This window comes from Balaenoptera borealis (genome assembly GCF_965194805.1).
Source record: "Balaenoptera borealis genome assembly, chromosome: 17".
Lineage (NCBI taxonomy): Eukaryota > Metazoa > Chordata > Mammalia > Artiodactyla > Balaenopteridae > Balaenoptera > Balaenoptera borealis.
This window is the reverse complement of record NC_138876.1, coordinates 69,748,911-69,768,969: the sequence shown is the minus strand read 5'-3', so window position 1 is coordinate 69,768,969 and position 20,059 is coordinate 69,748,911. Positions and strand designations below refer to the sequence as shown.

Sequence of the window (20,059 nt, the reverse complement as noted above, 5' to 3'; positions counted from 1 at the left end):
AGCCCTGAGAGAGAAATCTAGAGTAATTTTTCAATTTTAGTTATGCTTTCATTCATTCTACAAACATTTATAGAGGACCTAAGAAATGAAAAGCATTCTGCTGTGCCCCATGGAGAATGTAAGCATGAGACAGAAATAGTTCCGGCCCTCAAGGAACTTTCAGTTAAAGAGGGCTGAGTGAAACACAACCACAAGAAAAGGGAGAGAGTGAGAAGCACTCTGTGAGGGTGCAGAGAGGGTACTAAGTACCACAGAGCATCTGGGATCCCTCCCATCTGGGAGCCAGGGTTCCTGCCCCAAAGAGAGCAAAGTGAAGAACACATTTGTCTCTCAGGGCCAGGCCCTCCAAGGCAAGACTCGGGTAATGTTTCTGGAAACATCTTCACAGAGATAAAGTTTGCTGTCTCTGACTGACATAGTATTTGACTCAAATCCCCAACGAATCTCTATTATAGTTTTCCTTTCTCCATTCACTGCCTTTCATTTTTTAAAAATTCACTCAGCAAACATATGTTGAATTTCTGCTGTGTGTTTGTAGATGTCAGGCACTTTGATAAAAGCTAGGGATAAAGACATAATCCCCTCTACCAGTCAGTGAGGTGTCATAGAGCAACAACTGAATAAAATGAAACTAGTATACAGTGTGTGTGTGTGTGATAAGAACCATGACAGTGCAGCCACTATGAAAAACAGTATGGAGGTTCCTTAAAAAACTAAAGTTGAACTACCATATGATCCAGCAATTTCACTCCTGGGCATGTATCTGGAAAAAACGAAAACACTAATTCAAAAAGATACATGCACCACAATGTTCATAGCAGCACTATTTACAATAGCAAGACATGGAATCAACCCATGCCCATCAACAGACAAACTGACTTAAGAAGATGTGTGTGTGTGTGTGTGTGTGTGTGTATACATACACACACACACACACACACACACACACACACACACATTGGAATATTACTCAGCCATAAAAAAGAATGAAATTCTGCTATTTGCAGCCATGTGGGTGGACCTAGAGAATATTATGCTGAATGAAATTAGTCATACAGAGAAAGACAAATACTATGTGATATCACTTATATGTGGAATCTAAAAAATAATACAAATGAATGTGTATGTAAAACAGAATGGGACTCACAGACATAGAAAACAAACTTGTGGCTACCAAAGAGGAGAGGGAAGAGGGAGGGACAAATTAGACATACAGGATAATAGATACAAATACTGTATATAAAGTAGATAAACAACAAGGATTTATTGTATAGCACAGGGAACTACACCCATTATCTTGTAATAACCTATAATGGAATAAATCCACAAAAATACTGAATCACTATGCTCTACACCTTAAACTAACACAATACTGTAAAGCAACTATACTTCAATTTAAAAAAAAGAACCATGACAGGAATGGCACAGATTGCCATGGGAACACAGAGAAGGGGCACATAACTCAGCCTAAGGATGGAGGGGAGAGGTTGCAGAGTATTCCTTCCCCAGTCAGCATGGTAATCAATGTCTTCCTCAGCTGATGCAGTGACACCAATGCCTAGAGAACACATCACGTTCTGAGAACTACACCTAGATCTCTATGACTGATGGTTGAATGTGATTTAAGAATGATGCAGGGTGAGGCTGGAGACATAGGCAGGGGCTGGATCAGGAAGAGACTTGTGCAAGATATTGAAGAGCCTTGATTTTAACTTGAAGACAATAAGGAGCCACTAATAAACAATCTTTCTGGAAGATTTGGATTTTAGAATTTATGTCTGGCAACGTTAGGAGGAGCCATTTGGGGACAACTAAGACTGAAGGCAGCAGATGCTTTGGACACTAATTGGATGTAGGAAGTGAGTGAAAAGGAAGACTCTAGGATGACCACCAAATCTTTGGCTTGGATGACAATGGTGAAAGGTTCTAGTCACTGAGATAGTAGATGGAGGAAAAGAGCATGCGTGCGAAAGATGATGAGCTTGATGTGGCGGTATTGCAGTAAAGTGCAGCCGGGCATCCATATGGAGATGTATTTGTGGGCTCTGCAAATGAGGTTCCTCCTCCTTGTAACTAGCATGTATTGACTGGCCAGAACAATAAACATATCTTCACCAAGAACCAAATATTACATTCCAGATGTAATGGCGCACTGGTCTTATTTTCTATTGCATTGCACACTTTGGAAACTATTGTGTAATGAAAATTTGATTTTCTTTATTTACATACTTGGGAGACAGCATATTGTAGTGGTTACAAGTGAAAAAAATGATTTTGGGTCCCGTCCCTGCCAGGTGACCTTATTTAGTCAGGTTATTTATCTTCTCTGAGACAGTTTTTGCCCTCTGTTAAATTGGGAGAATTGCCTTGGGTCAGAGTGTTATTGATAATTTAGCCTTGAATAGAGGCATTCACTTTGTGGTCTCCTTTAACACAGGTTTTATTTGTGCCATGTAGAAAGATGAAGGGCATGATCTATAGACTGAAGTTTGAAGGTTCTATTCTCTGCAGACTTGAATTTGGGCTGGAAATACCAGCTCCAGGATGGCTGCCTGAGCCCAACAGGAAAAGGAGAAAGTGGAGCCAGAAACAAACGTTTTTCGTGCAGGGCCCTTGATGTGCACGAGTGGGATGTGAATACGGCAGGGGCTCCAAAATGTTGGGCAAAGTCCTCCGATGACCTAACTGTTTAGCTGACAAAAAGCAAATGCCTCAGCAGAGAGCAAAAGTCCAACTCTTACCTATTACATTTTACTTACAAACTTCATCTGCCTGTGCTCAATTCCCAAAGCCCCACAATTTCCATTACAGATGTGTCTGAACTCAGATAACCCTGAGTTACTTCCAAGAAGCCTCCCCAAAAGCTGAATCTGCCCAGCTCTGCGGTACCCAGAGCTATTATTTTATTAGGTGATCACAGGGAGTAGCCTTTTCTCCAATTTGCGAGACAGACATTGCAAAGACTGCTCTACCCAGTGGCATTAGTTAAATTATGTGGAAACGTGCAGTGCAAGGTAATGGAAAGTGACGTCTTAGCCCAGATCTCAAGGCATAGGACATTTGCCACCCAGCTGACTGTTCCTGTTCTACTTGAGTAAGTCCACTGTGACTTTTCACTCATTAAGCAGCACTTTCAGGGAAATAAAATGGTAGAAATTAAAGAGGAGAAGAACTTTCCCATCATTCTATTATTCCAGCCCTGGGAACGCAATTTGAAGCAACACCATATCCTTCAGCTGCAAAAGCAGCTTTGAAGAATATCAGCTCAGTTTAATGTACTCTTTTCTCCGGGAAGGATGAAATAAGTTTTCTGACTTGAGATGTCCTTATTTCAGCGTTCATTTTCTTCCATGGAGATGACATGTACAGTATTAACCACCTTCCAGACTCCAAAGGCAGTAACTTCTTCTCTGTGTTTCCAGAGTGGGAAAGTTCATTTTGTTAACAAGGTTTCTAACTCCATATTAAATCCTTTTCATTCTCTCCCCTTTGATTTCGAATGACCATGGGATTAAATGTTGAAGGGAGAGGAAATTTATAATTTGATAAATTTGTCAACAACTCATTTAAAGTGTGTTCAATTTCATCTGTAAAAGAGAGTGAGTCACCGCAGCGATTCCTGGGTTTGGAGTGCTTTTAAAATGGAGCAAAGTTGAAATCTGCACCTTAAATTTTTAGATCATCAGACAAAGCTCTGAAGTAGGACCAGCGTGGCCATGGGCATCACTGGGGACTACAGGCTTACAACCAGCCACCTTAGATCAGCTTGTATTCTCTCAGGTTCTGCCTTAATAATGGGTGTGCCCTGGGTATTACTGTTGCAGTGGTTATATCCCCCTTTATTTGAGTTCTGGAGTTAGGATTCAACCATTCAGAAAAACGTGGAGCCCTAGAATTTGTATAATCCCACTAGTTCAGTCCCCTGAGCTTTGCCTTCATGCTGTATGGTTTCAAAAAACTAGACCTGCGATGCAAAGGGAGAGCATCTTGGAGCATCTCTGCCAGTTCAAATGGATTCCTTAATCCACTTGAATCTCCACCTGATTCTATTGACAGATGAGTGACAGTGTGGGCAGAGCTGGACAAGTATTCCTTAGGAAACACCAGCTAATTGTGCCTTGATATTCAGGCCTCAGGACTGTGCCACATCAGCCTAGCCATGACAAACTGCCAGCACCACCAGGATGGTACAGAATGAAGCAAATTTCTAAGACAAGTCAGAAAATCAGTTACCCCTAAGAGGTAGATGCTATCTTGCTACAAGATCATCATGATAGACATGATGGTAATTATCATCTCCTAGAATTCGGAGAATCGCTTTTGCTACCAGCAAGGTGAGCAGCCTGTGTTGGCAGCCCTGGAACAGAAGCAGCTGGTGTAAAAACGGCAGCATTGCCTAATCAACAGGCATCTAGATGTGCAAAGAGACACTGGTGTTTTGTAATAGCAGAACCGGAATTTTGGAGTTTGCTAATGCACAGGCAATTTTTAGTGAAATTGGTGATATGATCATGACTGACTCCCAAACCAAGAAATTATTGTCAATGTATTTGTTATACAAATAAAAACATGTCAAGCAATGTCAATATGCCGGGCTGTTGTCACACCTTCCCATGCCTTTTGTAGGCTGTACAAGCTGTGCGAGCCTCCTCCCCCAGTTGGAGAAGAATGAGGAGAATCTCCAAGGAACCAGGCAAGCAGAAGCTTCTGAACACTGGACTAGACAAAGAACGTGCTGGCTAAATATTCTCCACTCAACATAAAAACATGGATTTTTTTCTCTTGGTCTTTCATCATGGTGTAAATAACTAATGTTCAGCTTGTACTTAGATATTTGTGCTGGAAATGGATGGAAGTCCATTCAGACAACTCAGCTTCACAAACCGATCTTTCATGTGTGTTAATGTGAATTATTCATCCCTGGAGATTACATAAAAAAATATCAGAGGTAAAACATTAACCATTGTGCCTCCCTTTCCCATTTATTAAAATTATTGTATTGTGTTTGCTTTCATCTTCTCCAAATGGAGCGTGTTGTGTTGGATATTTCCGTTTGAAGAAGTCTGTCATTGAAGAAATGTGGTCACGCTTTCCAGCTCATCACACAGAAATGTGACAGACAGTAGAGACCGGGTGTCTTAGGTTTTCTGTCTCCCACTTGCATCTGAGAAAGTAGCTTGCGGGTGAAAGGTGAAGAGCATCCTTTACTCTTTCTGAGGGAGTGTTTCTCAGTAGAGGAGAAGAGAGCTGACTGAGGTCTCCAGCAAGACCTTCTTCCAGCTGCTTTCAGGGACCCCTTGTGCTCGTGGACAGTTCCAGGGAGCCAGCTGTCCTTGGTTTCTGAAGTGGGCGTGGCTTCCTTGGGCGGAGTCCTGATGCTGTTCCGTAGATGTCCAGGAGATGGGGAGAGGCAGGGATTGGGGAGGGTTGGAAGGAAGACGAGGGTGAAGGAGGGAAAAATAAGCCTGTTTAAAAAGTCAACCTTTAAATTTGAAACATCTCTAAAGCTCTTATTTTATTAAAGGCTTTCATATGAGACATCAGACTCCTAAAAGAATACACCATGCCGAGTGTTTTTCTGTCAAGGTAATATATATATAAGATGAGAAAATAAAGCTTTATTTGTTGAACTTTAAAAGGACTATTAGAGACCTTGATAATTTATGAAAGTGCAAGGTGTATTCTATTTTCATTCTAAAGTTTACATAATGTTTATCCTTTCTACATTGATAGAATAACATTGTTTTTTTTAGCATAGTGAATATAGTAATATTGATTTTAAATCTGTAATTTTCAAAACAATTAAAATGCCCTTACTGTGATTGTGATACTTAGGTGGATTTAGACTAATTTCTTATGTGAAATGCTTTTCATAACTAAAGTATATACAAACCATTATGAAATTTTAATTTATGAAATTTGATAATAGTTTTCAAACACTTATTAAAAAAACTTTCATCACTAACAGTTGTGTATTGAATAACAGAAATACTGCGTTGCGTATACATGAGGCCTTTATATACTGGTCAAATTAATAATAAATGTTATTCAGCACAGAAGCACTTAAGACTTTCATGACAAGTACACATCTATAATGCAAAATAAAGAAACCAACATCAGAGATTTCAGAGAAAAAGTTGAACACCTTGAATTTAATGAAGATATGACCTTATTAATATAAATATCTACATGAAACATTTTCTTCACTTTCAGGGGTTTAACATTCTTGATACTATTGCAAGTGATCCCGAAGGTCCATGAAATTAGTAAATTGTGATTTTCCTGTACTGAAAATTTGATTACATTTAACACAGGGCTAATGAGTGAGTAAAGCTGATTAACTAGCAAGTACTTTTCATGTTGTCATTACTGTTTTCTAATCACTACCCTAGAAATAGTGTTCCTTTTTAGAGGCATGAAGGGATCACTTAAACATTTCAGTCGTACTTTGCTGTTTCATAGGGGAAAACCATCTGCTATTGTAGTATTTACAAATTAGCATATTTTAAGATCTAATCTCTGTGTAATAGGGTTACTTAATATTGTTTTAAGGGTTAAACATGGTGTAAGTGTACCATCTATCAGAGTGCTTGGCACTTATTAAAATCTCAAAAGTTAGTGATGACTTATATTACCATCAGTCACTGTGATTTTTGATTGTAATAAAACCTGTAGCTAAAACCTAAGTAATTTCTGCCTGCCAAGCAATACCTCCAGGTGCTTCACCCATACTTTGTTGTTATTGCTTCATTAATCCTAATGGTGATTTGAGGTGATATTCTTTGCATCACCCCCATTTTACCGTTGAGGAAGTATAGCAAAGAATAGTCCAGTGACTTGCCCAAGATCACATGGCTGACAAGTGGTAGGAAATACATTGCCTTCTTAATACATTGTGCTGCTTTTCCTTATTAATATAGGAAATGTAATATTGCCAATTATTTGTTAGTAAAGTTGGAGTTATGTGTGGTGGGCCATTAAATTATACATCTTATATTGAGAAAAAAGTGAATGGAAATGTGTAAAATGCCTTTAATATATGAAAACCATAGGATTTCCTGGACATTTTACCATTCTGGATACACATTATGAGGTAACCCAATGCTATTGCAATCTGAAAAAACATGATATCTCCCTCATAATTGAAGATAACAGTTTTAGATATGTTTTGAAAGTCTGAAATAGTACATTACATAAAATTTGACTATGATTCCAAAACAGTGATAACAGTAAAAAATGTCAAATGAGTGAATTAATAAAGACTACTCTTCAACACCATGATGTACCTCTGTGTGACGTCGGACATTTAACTGACCTTGAGTTTTTAGATGAGATCGGGTATGTTCAGGGTGGTATGACCATAGACTGGCCTTGAGTTTTTAGAATGGGTTTACCTCAATGCTCACATACTCCTCTGCAAGCAGTGAACCTTTAAACATTACAAAAGCCTGCTAACAGTTCTTCCAAGTTCTGCCGACTTTGAAGTTCTGAGTTTGGACATCTGCCTCTCTCCACCTAAAAGGGAAGGTCACACCTAGAGATTTGGGTTCTTAATATGGGACTGATTCATAAATACTTGTTAACTAGTCATTCATGGTCAGTAAATCTTAAACATTCCATCATATCTTATAAAGTTTTCTCATTAAGTATTACAAAATTTAATATATTATTGAAAGTGTGAGTAATTTGAAGAGACTAGAATTTTGCATCTACTTCCATTACATTTATCAAGAAAGAAAGAAAGGGGGAAGGAAGGAAGGAGGGAAAGAGAGAGAGAAAGAAAGAAAAAGAAAGAAAGAGAAAGAAAGAAAGGAAGGAAGAGAGAAAGAAAGATGGAGGAAGGAAGGAAGGGAGGAACCTTTGTACTAGTTTTACTTATATTGGATATGTAATTTTGAATTTAGAGTATAAGCTTTATTTTATGAACCAATATCCCCATTTTAGAAGTCTCACACTATTTTCTGTCTTTTCAAATCACATTCTGCCAGTGGCTTAGATTCACTGTGTGTTCAGTGGCCACTGTTATTGCAGCAACAATGTTCAATTTAAAAGTAGGTTAATTTCTCATGATACTATGATACATATGACATTATATTGATATTGGTTCTGACTCTATTAATTTAAATTTTGTGATAGTTAAATTCAGAATGAAATGATACTGACCTTGGCACTAACTGTAAAAGCCAAGAAAATGAATGGGTAAAAAAATCCTTAGGGGATATTAACTCATTTAAGAAACCAAACTATTTTCAACCCTTTGGACGCATTTTAACAGCAAAACTAATGTTTATTGACTTGGAAGCATTCACTTGAGTTAGTTACTCTATGTATTTGAAAATAATAGATTTGCTATTAGAACACCAAAGTATTCTTTCGTTAGTTCACGTAGATCTTTTCCTATGTAGCATGATTTAGAGCAGAATAGAGGGAATATGTTTATTCATCTATATTTTCAGTAAAACATAAGATTGAAATTTAAAATGACTAACCTTAATTTAAGTCATCTTCATTTACATTTTACTTTAAAGGTCATTTTTAGATTTTCTTCACTAGCTGTATTTAGTAATAATGAAACTAACCTTTATCATGTGACTAAATTGCTTCTGAATTTTCAAAAACTATGTTTCATTTTTAAAGGCTTATTTTTAAGTGAATTATCGTACAAAATTATACCTCAATTACTTTCCCAAAGTGAGTAGTAGTTATTTCATTAACATGTATATATATTAATATTAACCAGTTTGCCAAATGAATTGTCAGTTGCCCTGCATAAACATGAAAGCAAAAGCTTCAGAAACGATTTAGGATGATCTGAACCTCGATTAAGAAAAATATTCTGAACTTTATCAACTTTTTTGAAGGGTTAGGGATGAGCCTCAGAAAAGTTTCACCCTTGATGAAGCAGGTGAGGTGGGGTAAAGTTCCAGCAGGCATCTGGGCCAAGAGCGGGCTTAGGCTGGTTCCTTTTACATACAGTGGCCATAACCTTTGTAGGTGCTGCGATTCCATAATAGTTATCATGGTTAGTCTTTTGTTTTCAAAAATTTTACTACTTAAAATCTTTGCTTTTAACAGTGATCTCAGCATTCATATTACCAAGCTGTGCTATGCAGACACATGGCCTGCTTCACTCAGGATAGCTTGCTTCTCTCACTGAGAAGAGATGTCTGAAGTCTACTAGGTGTACTAAGAGAGAGATATATATATATATAATATACATATATATTTATAATGTTTTGTTTTTACGGTAATACGTTATAAAATTTACTTAGATTCTTCTGTCTTATTTTGTATGAAGGTATGAAATATGTAGTTGTTCAATATATTGAATGTCTGTCTAAATATGCCGTAAGCATACCTGGTAGGCTATCTTTTGATCACTGGCACTAGTTTGCTACTCGATCTGGAGTCTATTGACCTGGCTTTGCCATCAGAAGAAGCAGCCGATTAAGAACAAAATTGTTGAATTCTTACATGATAGTTCTAGTTTGAATAGCTAATTTGGGGTGCAAACAACAGAATAAATGTTATCCACTCGTGTTCATTCAACAAACGTGTTTGAGAATTCACTTTGTAAAAGGCACAGCCAATGGGCCTCATTTATGTGTTGCGTGTATTTGGTTCAAAAATCTTCACAGTATCTCCTCTGTGTTAATCTCCTCTGTGTCTTTCACTTGGAATGATATTATTTGTAACACAAACCTATTCTAATACCATGTAGGTATATATACTGTGTGAAGTCAGGAATGCTAAGTAAGTGAAATGCCCTAGAAAAAGTACATTTAAATATGAGTATCTAATGCCTCAAGCAAATTTACTAGAGTTTCAGGTGAATATATATTTTTGTAACTGCCAAGTAAATGAGTAGAACATAGCTTTTTGTTTAAAAAATATTTTTATAAGTATTCATTTACACAGTATTCATTATTTTCTACATTAAAATATCAAATTGGTTCTATAAATAGTGATTCTTTTGAATATTCATATTTAACTTTGTATAACACCCAAACTGTAATGACAATTTCATCCAAATATATTATTATAGTAGTCTGTTTTTCCTTTGTAAAATATACATGTAACATAGTTTCAATCACTCAGTATTTTGTGTGTGGTTAAAATGATCAAGTGTATTATGTATTTTATATCATTTATTTTTGTCTGCATAAAAGACTAGAATAGTAACATTGTATCATACATGTCAAAAATAATAAAGAGAAATGTAGTACGACCATCTCAGTTTCTATCCATTTAAATTTAACTAATTTCTATTATGTTCTCACCTGTTTAGGAGACACAAATATCCATGAAACAGAGCTTTTCACCTTTTAAGAATTCACAAGCTCAGTAGAAGAAATTTGATAAACATGTGAAACAAGTCTACAAATATGAACCAAGGTGAGTTGTAGAGACAGTAACTGTTAGAAAAAGAAGCTAAATATGAGCAGGAAAGCTTCATGGAAGATAAGAGACTGTGTGTTCCCTGAATTAACTAGCCAATCTACCAGGGTTTATTCAGAACCTGTTATGGATAAGCCCCTAGCCTAGTTGCATAATATATGCAATTATAAATGCATATAATTCCCAAACTCTGCAGTTAAAGAACTTGGTATATATCGATGATTAATGTAGTGCACAAACCAAAATAGTAACTACCAACATAAGACAATACACACTAATACAAAATGAGAGGTAAGACAATGAAAAATGGGTACTATAGAAATTCGAGGAATTTATCAATAGATTCAATCCAACATCTCTTTATTGGACACCTAGGAATTACTTATCCGGTACTGAGCTAAGCTGACTATTTAATCCTTGGAAACATATATGGCTATTGCACATGTGGAGTTTACCGTCTAGAAGGGGAAGACTGACAAAAAAATACGGAAATAATGAGAGATGGCTAGGTCAGCTTTCAGCATGTGTAAGATTAAGCAATGGAAGAAGGGAATGTAACCTTTTTAACAAAAACACCATGCATACAGGCGAGATGCAAATGTGCCAGGTATTTTTGTGAGTTGGTGAGTAGATCAGTTTGGATAGAGGATTAAGATTTGTGAATGTGGTAACTAATGATGTTAAGCTTTTTTCCTGTGTTTTTGGCTATTAATATAATGATTTTTAGGAACTGTCTGTTTAGATGCTTACACATTTTTATTGAGTTTGTTGCTTTTTATTATTGCTTTATAAAGTTCTTTATATACCAAAAAAAAAAAAAAAAAAGATTTGTGAATGGAATTTGATAGGGATTGCATTGAATCCCGTAGGTTGCCTTGGGTAGTATAGTCATTTTAACAATATTGATTCTTCAAATCCAAGAACACGGTATATCTTTCCATCTGTTTGTGTCATCTTCAGTTTCTTTCATCAGCATCTTAACAGTTTTCAGAGTAAAGGTCCTTTGCCTCCTTAGGTAGGTTTATTCCTCGGTATAGTATTCTTTTTGATGCAGTGGTAAATGGGATTGTTTCCTTAATTTCTCTTTCTGATATTCTGTTGTTAGTGTATAAAAATGCAGCAGATTTCTCTGCATTAATTTTGTACCCTGCAACTTTACTGAAATAATTGATGATCTCTAGTAGTTTTCTGGTAATGTCTTTAGGATTTTCTATGTATAGTATTGTATCATCTGCAAAGAGTGATAGTTTCACTTCTTCTTTTCCAGTTTGGATTCCTTTTATTTCTTTTTCTTCTCTGATTGCTGTGGCTAAAACTTCCAAAACTATGTTGAATAATAGTGGAGAGTGGGCATCCTTGTCTTGTTCCTGATCTTAGAGGGAATGCTTTCAGCTTTTCACCCTTGAGTATGATGTTAGCTGTGGGTTTGTCATATATGGTCTTTAAAAATGTTGTGGTATGTTCCCTCTATACTCACTTTCTGGAGAGCTTTTAGTCATAAATGGATGTTGAATTTATCAAAAGCTTTTTCTGTATCTATTGAGATGATCATATGGTTTTTATTCTTCAGTTTGTTAATGTGGGGTATCACACTGATTGATTTGTGGATGTTGAAAAATCCTTATATCCCTGGGATAAATCCCACTTGATCATGGTGTATGATCCTTTTACTGTATTCTTGGATTTGGTTTGCTAGTATTTTGTTGATTTTTGCATCTATGTTCATCAGTAATATCGGCCTTTAATTTTCTTTTTTTGTGGTATCTTTGACTGGTTTTGGTATCAGTGTGATGGTGGCCTCATTTTTTCACAGAACTAGAACAAAAAATTTTTAATTTGTATGGAAACACAAAAGACCCCAAATAGCCAAAGCAATCTTGAGAAAAAAAAATGGAGCTGGAGGAATCAGGCTCCCTAACTTGAGACTATACTACAAATCTACAGTAATCAAGACAGTATGGTACTGGCACAAAAACAGAAATATAGATCAATGGAACAGGATAGAAAGCCCAGAAATAAATCCACACGCCTATGGTCGATTAATCTATGATAAAGGAGGCAAGAATATACAATGGGGAAAACACAGTCTCTTCAATAAGTGGTGCTGGGAAAACTGGACAACTACATGTAAAAGAATGAAATTAGAACATTCTCTAATACCATATACAAAAATAAACTCGAAATGTATTAAAGGCCTAAATGTAAGACTGGATCCTATAAAACTCCTGGAGGAAAACATTGGCAGAACACCCTTTGACATATATCACAGCAGTATATTTTGGATCCACCTCCTAGAGTAATGGAAATAAAAACAAAAATAAATGAATGGGACCTAGTTAAACTTAAAAGCTTTTGCACAGCAAAGGAAACCATAAACAAAATGAAAAGACAATCACAGAATGGGAGAAAGTATTTGCAAACGATGTGACCTACAAGGGATTAATTTCCAAAATGTACAAACAGCTCATACACCTCAATATCAAAAAAGCAAACAACCCAATCAAAAAATGGGCAGAAGATCTAGACATTTCTCCAATGACATACAGATGGCCAAGAGGTGCATGAAAAGATGCTGCCCATCTCTAGTTATTAGAGAAATGCAAATCAAAACTACAATGTGGTATCACCTCACTCTGGTCAGGATGGCCATCATCAGAAAGTCTACAAACAGTAGATGCTGAAGAGGATGTGGAGAAAAAGGAACTCGCCTATACTTTTGGTGGGAATGCCAATTGGTACAGCCATTGTGGAGAACAGTGTGGAGGTTCCTTAAAAAACTAAAAATAGAGTTATCATATAATCCAGTGATCCCACTCCTGGGCATATATCCAGAGAAAACTATAATTTGAAAAGATACATGCAACCCAGTGTTCATTGCAGCACTATTTACAATAGCCAAGACGTGGAAACAACCTAAATGTCCATCGACAGATGAATGGATAAAGAAGATTTGGTATATATATACCCATGGAGAATTAGCCATAAAAAAGAATGAAATAATGCCACTTGCAGCAACATGGATGGACCTAGAGATTATTATAGTAAGTGAAGTAAGTCAAAGACAAATATATGATGTCACTTACATGTGGAATCAATAAAAAGAGATACAAATGAACTTATTTACAAAACAGAAATAGACCCACAGACATAGAAAGCAAACTTATGGTTACCAAAGGGGAAAGGGGAGAGGGGATAAATTAGGAGTTTGGGATTAACATATACACACTACTGTATGTAAAACAGATAAATGACAAGGACCTACTATATAGCACAGGGAGCTATACTCAGTATTTTGCAATAACCTATAATGGAAAAGAATCTGAAAAAGAATATTTTATATATATATATATATATATATATATATATATATATATATATATATACTGAATCACTGTGCTGTACACCTGAAACTAACACAACATTGTAAATCAACTATACTTCAATAACAAAAAAAAAAATTTGTGGATGTGATTAGAGAGAGAGCTGGATAGAAAAGAAGGTTGAATCTGGATGCTATAGATCTCTGAATGCCAGACTAAGAAGTCTGGACATTTTACGTGTTAAGAAAATTGAGATATCTAGTTCATAACAGTAATAAAGAATTATGAAATCCCAGTGAGGAGTTTGAAAAATGTGTATGTTGTTGACTGTATAGGCTACCTCATAAAAGTGAAAAGAAATAATCATTGGCAGAAACAAAAATCAATAACTAAATTTGACCTTTTGGATATTGCTGGTATACTGAGATTGCAAATATAATGCAGTAATAAGAAGAAAATGGGATCAACAAGCAGAGGCTATTTGTTTTCGAACAGCGTTCCAGACACTGGTGTTCCACAGATGCTGTTAGGTGAGACACACACACAATGTATTTTGTGGTCCAAATAGATTTAAGAAACGCAGAATTAAGCAGATTTCTTTATCATAGGACTTCTCTGACCTTTTAGTGTACTTATGAAAATCATGATTTTGGAAGAGAGAGGTGGGATGTTGTGTCTCCCAGCTTACCAGAAGATAGGACATGTTTCATAGAAGATTTGCTAATATTTTCTTAGAATACTAATATTTGGCAGAGCACAATGTGGGAAAACTCTTCTAGAAACTTCATGATAACACAAAGGGGAAAAAAGGTAAACAAGAGATGGGGCGGCCATTTATTACCTGGTTGGGGGTGGGGTGCCATTAAGGCTTAAAGGAAGAACTGACAAATATTTTTTTTTTGGTTATCTATTTTTTTAAAAATTTTATTGCAATATAGTTGATTTGCAATGTTGTGTTAGTTTCAGGTATACAGCAAAGGAACTGATAAATATTGACATAAATGAACAGTAACAGTAGATTAGAATTAAAATCAGGTTGTGATATTGTCACCATTCTTCCATGTTCAGGATATTAGGGGCTCGGATGAGCTTATTCCACAGAGAAATGCAGATGGCTCCTCTCCCGTCTGATCATTTCAGCTCTGTAATATGATGAGACGTTAGGGGAGAGGACATTTTAGTAAGTCAACAATGAGCACCAGTTTGCCAGGTTTTCTGGACTAAGTTTGTAATTCTCCATGGCCATGTCCAGGGTGTCTTGTTAAGATGACTTAAAGGTAAAAGACCAATTTTCTCTTCACAAAAGGTATTTTAAAATATGTTAAGTGTGGGGTTTTCTAGACTGACATTGGTCTGCCATTTGAACATGATCTGAATGCAGTAATACAAATATCTCACGGATTTTTTGAAGTTGGGTCTTGATAATATGAACCCTCAGGTCATCTCCGAGATTCCTTGGGATCAGGAATTTTCCAGTGGACCCTCTTCACTGTTAATTAAAGTGAACAAATGGGAGAAAGTTTCAGTATAAAACTGTCTAGAAATTCAGCAAGTCGCAGAGTTCCCCAACCCTCTGCCCTTAACTCACTATCTTGCTTTTACTTAGGAGAGTCCTGTGAATTCCTTGTCAGAAAAGTGATAAAATATATTATTCCAGGGCTGCGTGCTCGGAGAAAAAGGCAGTGATCACCAATGATATAGTAGAATGTGTTCTGTTTAGGGCACTTTAGTGCAGAAGGATGAAGACAAGTGGGGATATAAATGATGGTCCAAGAATGACTAAGGACATACAGGGACAGATTGCCAGGAAATATTAGGTCTATTAAAAACTGCTGCCACTCAAACTGCCCTCATGTTGACTCACTGTTAAAAATGTTTATCTCAGTCAGAGGTTAGAAGTTAAGATGTTGCCTAACTTTAGCAATGGGGCATCTGGAAATTACAACCAAACAGAAAAAATTGGCTTGATGATGATATGAAAAGTCTTTTCTATACAGCCTTTGAAGAACTTTTTGAATTGTACAAAATATTGGTTGGAAGGTTAGCTAGGATAAGCTTTTTTCCCCACTTTTCTTTAATTTAGGTGAAATTCACATAACATAAACTCAACCATTATAAAGTATGCAATTCACCAGCATTTAGTACTTTCTCTATGTCCTGTGTGCAACCGTCACCTCTGTCTAGTTCCAAACATTTTCATCCCATCCAAATAGGTTTTTATTAAATTAAACTTTTGAGATAATTGTAGATTTACATTTTGGACAAAGTTGCAAAAGCAATTCAATGAAGGAAGGACAGCCTTTTCACCAAATGGTCCTCAGACAATTGGACATCCATAGGTATAAAAATGATCCTTAAACTCAACATTATGCCTCATACAAAAATTAACTAAAAATGGATCATGGACCTAAGTGTAAAACATACAATGACAAAACTTTTAGGAAGAATATAAAATAAAATCTGTGGGATCTAAGGCTAGATAGAACTCTTAGACTTGATACAAAAGTCATGATCTATAAAAGGAAAAATTGATAAATCAGAGCTTATCAAAATTTAAAACTTTTTCTATTTTAAAGCCTATGTGAAGAGAGTAAAAAGACAAGTTACAGACTGGGAGAAAATAGTTTCAAACTAAACATTTGACAAATTACTAGTGTCTAAGAATATATAAAGAAGTCTGATAAAAGCCAGTTGCAAAAGATTTCATACTGTATGATTCCATTTACATAGTTTTCTTGAAATGGCAAAATTATAGAAATAGAGAATAGATTAGAGAGAAGTGGGCAGGAAGGAAGTGGTGTGGCTATACAAGGGTGACAAGAACGATCCTTGTGGTGATGGAAAGTTCTCTATTTTGACAGTATTAATACTGATATCCTGGTTATGAAGCTCTGCTCTACTTATGCAAGACATGACTTTTCAGGGAAACTGGGTAAAGGGCATTCGAGATCTCTCTGAATTATTTCTTAAAACTGCATGTGAATCTATAATTATCTCAATAAAAATTTCAATTAAAAATATAGAATGAGTTTTAAGTGCCTCTCAAAATGGTAGTTTTAAAGGTGGCTTTATTAGTAAGGAAAATAAATTCCTGGAAATGAAATCACATTTTGAGATAAGGGCTAATAAGCATGATAATTTCTTCCTTATTCTTTCCTCCTCCTAGCATTCATTCATTCATTCATTCATACCATCATTCAGAAAGTCAACTGCACGAATTGAGCACCCACTATGTGAAAGCTTGGTGTTGGAATTGAGTACCCTGCCGCCCTTCGGGGCCACTTGAGGAGCTCGTATTTTAATGGTGTGGCAAGCCTGTGACCAGAGGAACAGTCTAGTACTCTGATTCAGGGGGCCACTCCAGCAATTAATAGCTGAGTGACCATGGGCAAGTTACTTCTTCGACCCTCAAAACTCTCTGAGCTGGGCTTCCCTGGTGGCGCAGTGGTTGAGAATCTGCCTGCCAATGCAGGGGACACGGGTTCAAGCCCTGGTCTGGGAAGATCCCACATGCCATGGAGCAACTGGGCCCGTGAGCCATAATTACTGAGCCTGCGCGTCTGGAGCCTGTGCTCTGCAACAAGAGAGGCCGCGATAGTGAGAGGCCCGCGCACTGCGATGAAGAGTGGCCCCCACTTGCCACAACTAGAGAAAGCCCTCGCACAGAAACGAAGACCCAACACAGCCATAAATAAATAAATAAATAAATTAAAAAAAAAAAAAAAAAAAAAGCCTGACAGTAAATATTAAAAAAAAAAAAAAAAAACTCTCTGAGCTGTAAAACTATAATAATCATGCCCCTTACTTCACATGACTGTAGCATGTATTAAATGAGATAATGTAGGTAAAAGTTTAGCACTGAGCCTGTCACCTAGAAACACCCTATAGTGTTCACTAGATAACAGACTATTAAATGTTATGAAGTAGAGCAAAGTTAGGGCGAAAGACCTATCTTCCATTTCTTCAGACAGATGGCTTACTTGGGGAACAGGAAGATGGGATTGAAGGGGTTAGCTGCCCTTTGAAAGCATGGTATGCCATGTAAGGGAGTTTGCAGTTTATCTTGCATGCGATGGTGGACCTTTGGAAGTTTTCAAGCAGGTCAGCAAATGAAATAATCAAAATAGCTACATTCACAGCAGCGCGGTTAGAAGGCTGTTAAAATAAACAAAATCAAGTTTCTCAGAGTGGGATTCTCAGACCAAGCTCATCAGAGTTTCTTGAAGGATTAAGCTTAGGGATTTCATTTTAGTAAGTTTTTCAGGTGATTCTCTTTGCACGTTGGGATTTGAGAATCGCTGGTCTACAGGAAAAGTGATGGAATTCTTAACAAAAGAGTATCACAGATAACAGAGAAGAGGAGGAGTTCTGAGAAATACATAGGAGGTATATTAACAAGATGTGTTAATTCATTGGATGTGGGGAAGCAAATTAAAGGAACAAATCAAGGACATCTCCAAAGGTTTTAGCTTGGACAGTTGGCCCCCATAAGGGAAGGCAGGATGAGTTGCAGTTTTGAAAAATAAAATATAGTTGGCCTTCCATATCCACAGGTTCCACATCCACAGATTCAATCAGCTAGAGATCGAAAATATTTTTTAAAAATTCCAAAAAGTTTCAAAAAGCAAAACTTGAATTTGCTGCATGCCAGCAACTACTTATATCGCATTTACATTGCATTTACAACTATTTACATTGTATTAGGTATTATAAGTAGCCTAGAGATGATTTAAAGTATACAGAAGGATGTGCATAGGTTATATGCAAATACTATGCTATTTTATTGAAGGGACTTGAGCATCCCAGGTTTTCGTATGTGTGAAAATCCTGGAACCAATCTCCCATCAATACCGAGGGACAATGGTATATGCACCTTGCAGCATGTTGAATTTGAGGACATCCAGGTGGAGGTGGCCAGTAGTCCAACTAAAAACATCTGTATGGATTTTAAGTAAAAGATGGGGACTGGAAATCTAGAAAATATATGGGAATAATAAGGCAAGGCCACCTGCAAGAACACATGGAGTTAGAAGACTAGAAAGCTGAGTATAAAATTCTGGGACACTAAAATTTAAGCAAAAGAAAAGATGCTGTGAATGCAACCCAGAGGAAATATTTTAAGTGGTTGAGAGGAGATTTAAGAAATAGGGTGGTCACGGAAGTCAGAAAAGTAGAGTTCAAAGAGGGAATTGCCAAATGATTCAATGATTTTAAGTAGATTGAGAAGTAAAAAGAACATTTGACTCTTTATTTTAATTTTTAAAATTTTCATTATTTCTACATGCTTTTTGTAAGATCAAAAAAAGGGTTTTCAAAAAAATTATAGCGATTAACCTCACCAGAGTGCCCACTGTCCATCACCTTTATATATGTATTATATAGATTATATAATATCGATACCTGTATTGACCCTGTTCTTTGAGTATAAGTAATAGAGAAACCAAAGTTTGAGTGACTTGAACAACCAAAACAAAACATTAAAAGGATACAATGAAGTTGTTAAATGCTTTAGGTGGATCTCCTGGGCAGGACCAGCCCTCAGGATTAAAAATGTCATTAGAAATTTCTCTTCATCTCTTCACTTTGCTTTCCTCTGTTTCTGCTCCTTTCTCAGACCATCTCTCCCTTAGTGATAGCAAATTGGCCACCAGCATCACTAAGCTTATATTTCACACAATTTACCACCTGCAGTTGAAGAGAACTTACCAAAAGTGCTGCAGAATTCCTGCATTGCTTTTGATTGGTTTAGTCTGAGTCATGTGACTTCCCTTAAACCAATCACTAGAGCCAAGAGGATTCTGTACTCTTATTGCCAAGACTGGAATTACACTGTCTATCTCTTAACTAATAGTGGGGGCTGTTAGAGGATGCCCAAAAGAAAATCAGGGTGATATTACCAGAAGCAGAAATGGATTCTGGGCAAGCATAAACAACTGATGGCTTTGAGAATAGTACTAGTCATGTGCCAATCTTAATTACATGCTTTATCTTGCATTGACAAGTCTATTAGTGTATTTCCTCTTCTGTGAATTTCCTGATCTTTTAAACCTAGAACAGGAAAGTAGTTATCTTTAAAAGACACACTTGGTCCAGAAGTCAGATTACAGTAGGTTATATATTGAGCAGAAAAGGAAAACAAAGGTCACTTTTCTTATCAAGTTGATGAAAAGGAAAGGAGCTATAGTTTGAATAGGAAGCAGTATAAAGTTTTTTGTTTTTGTTTTAGCTTGTAGGCATGGGATCAATGAAGATTTATTTCTCTGTTAAGAATGAAAATGCTAGATTTTTTTTCCATGTAGCTATTAGGTCAAATGCTTTTCACGATAAGCGTATATATATAT

At 36.5% G+C, this 20,059-nt stretch overlaps 1 protein-coding gene across 10 annotated transcripts in view; it reads left to right on the top strand.

Annotated features, from left to right (window-relative positions):
• The window catches only part of PREX2 (phosphatidylinositol-3,4,5-trisphosphate dependent Rac exchange factor 2), a 298,158-nt gene extending 293,198 nt beyond the window's left edge, over positions 1 to 4,960 (top strand). For all 10 annotated transcript variants that reach the window (XM_082363375.1, XM_082363371.1, XM_082363367.1 and 7 more), the window contains one exon: positions 4,627 to 4,960. In XM_082363375.1, coding sequence (XP_082219501.1) covers positions 4,627 to 4,672 — 46 coding nt within the window. In that variant the 3' untranslated portion in view covers positions 4,673 to 4,960. The remainder of the gene's footprint in view (positions 1 to 4,626) is intronic.
• The last annotated feature ends 15,099 nt before the right edge of the window (positions 4,961 to 20,059 follow it).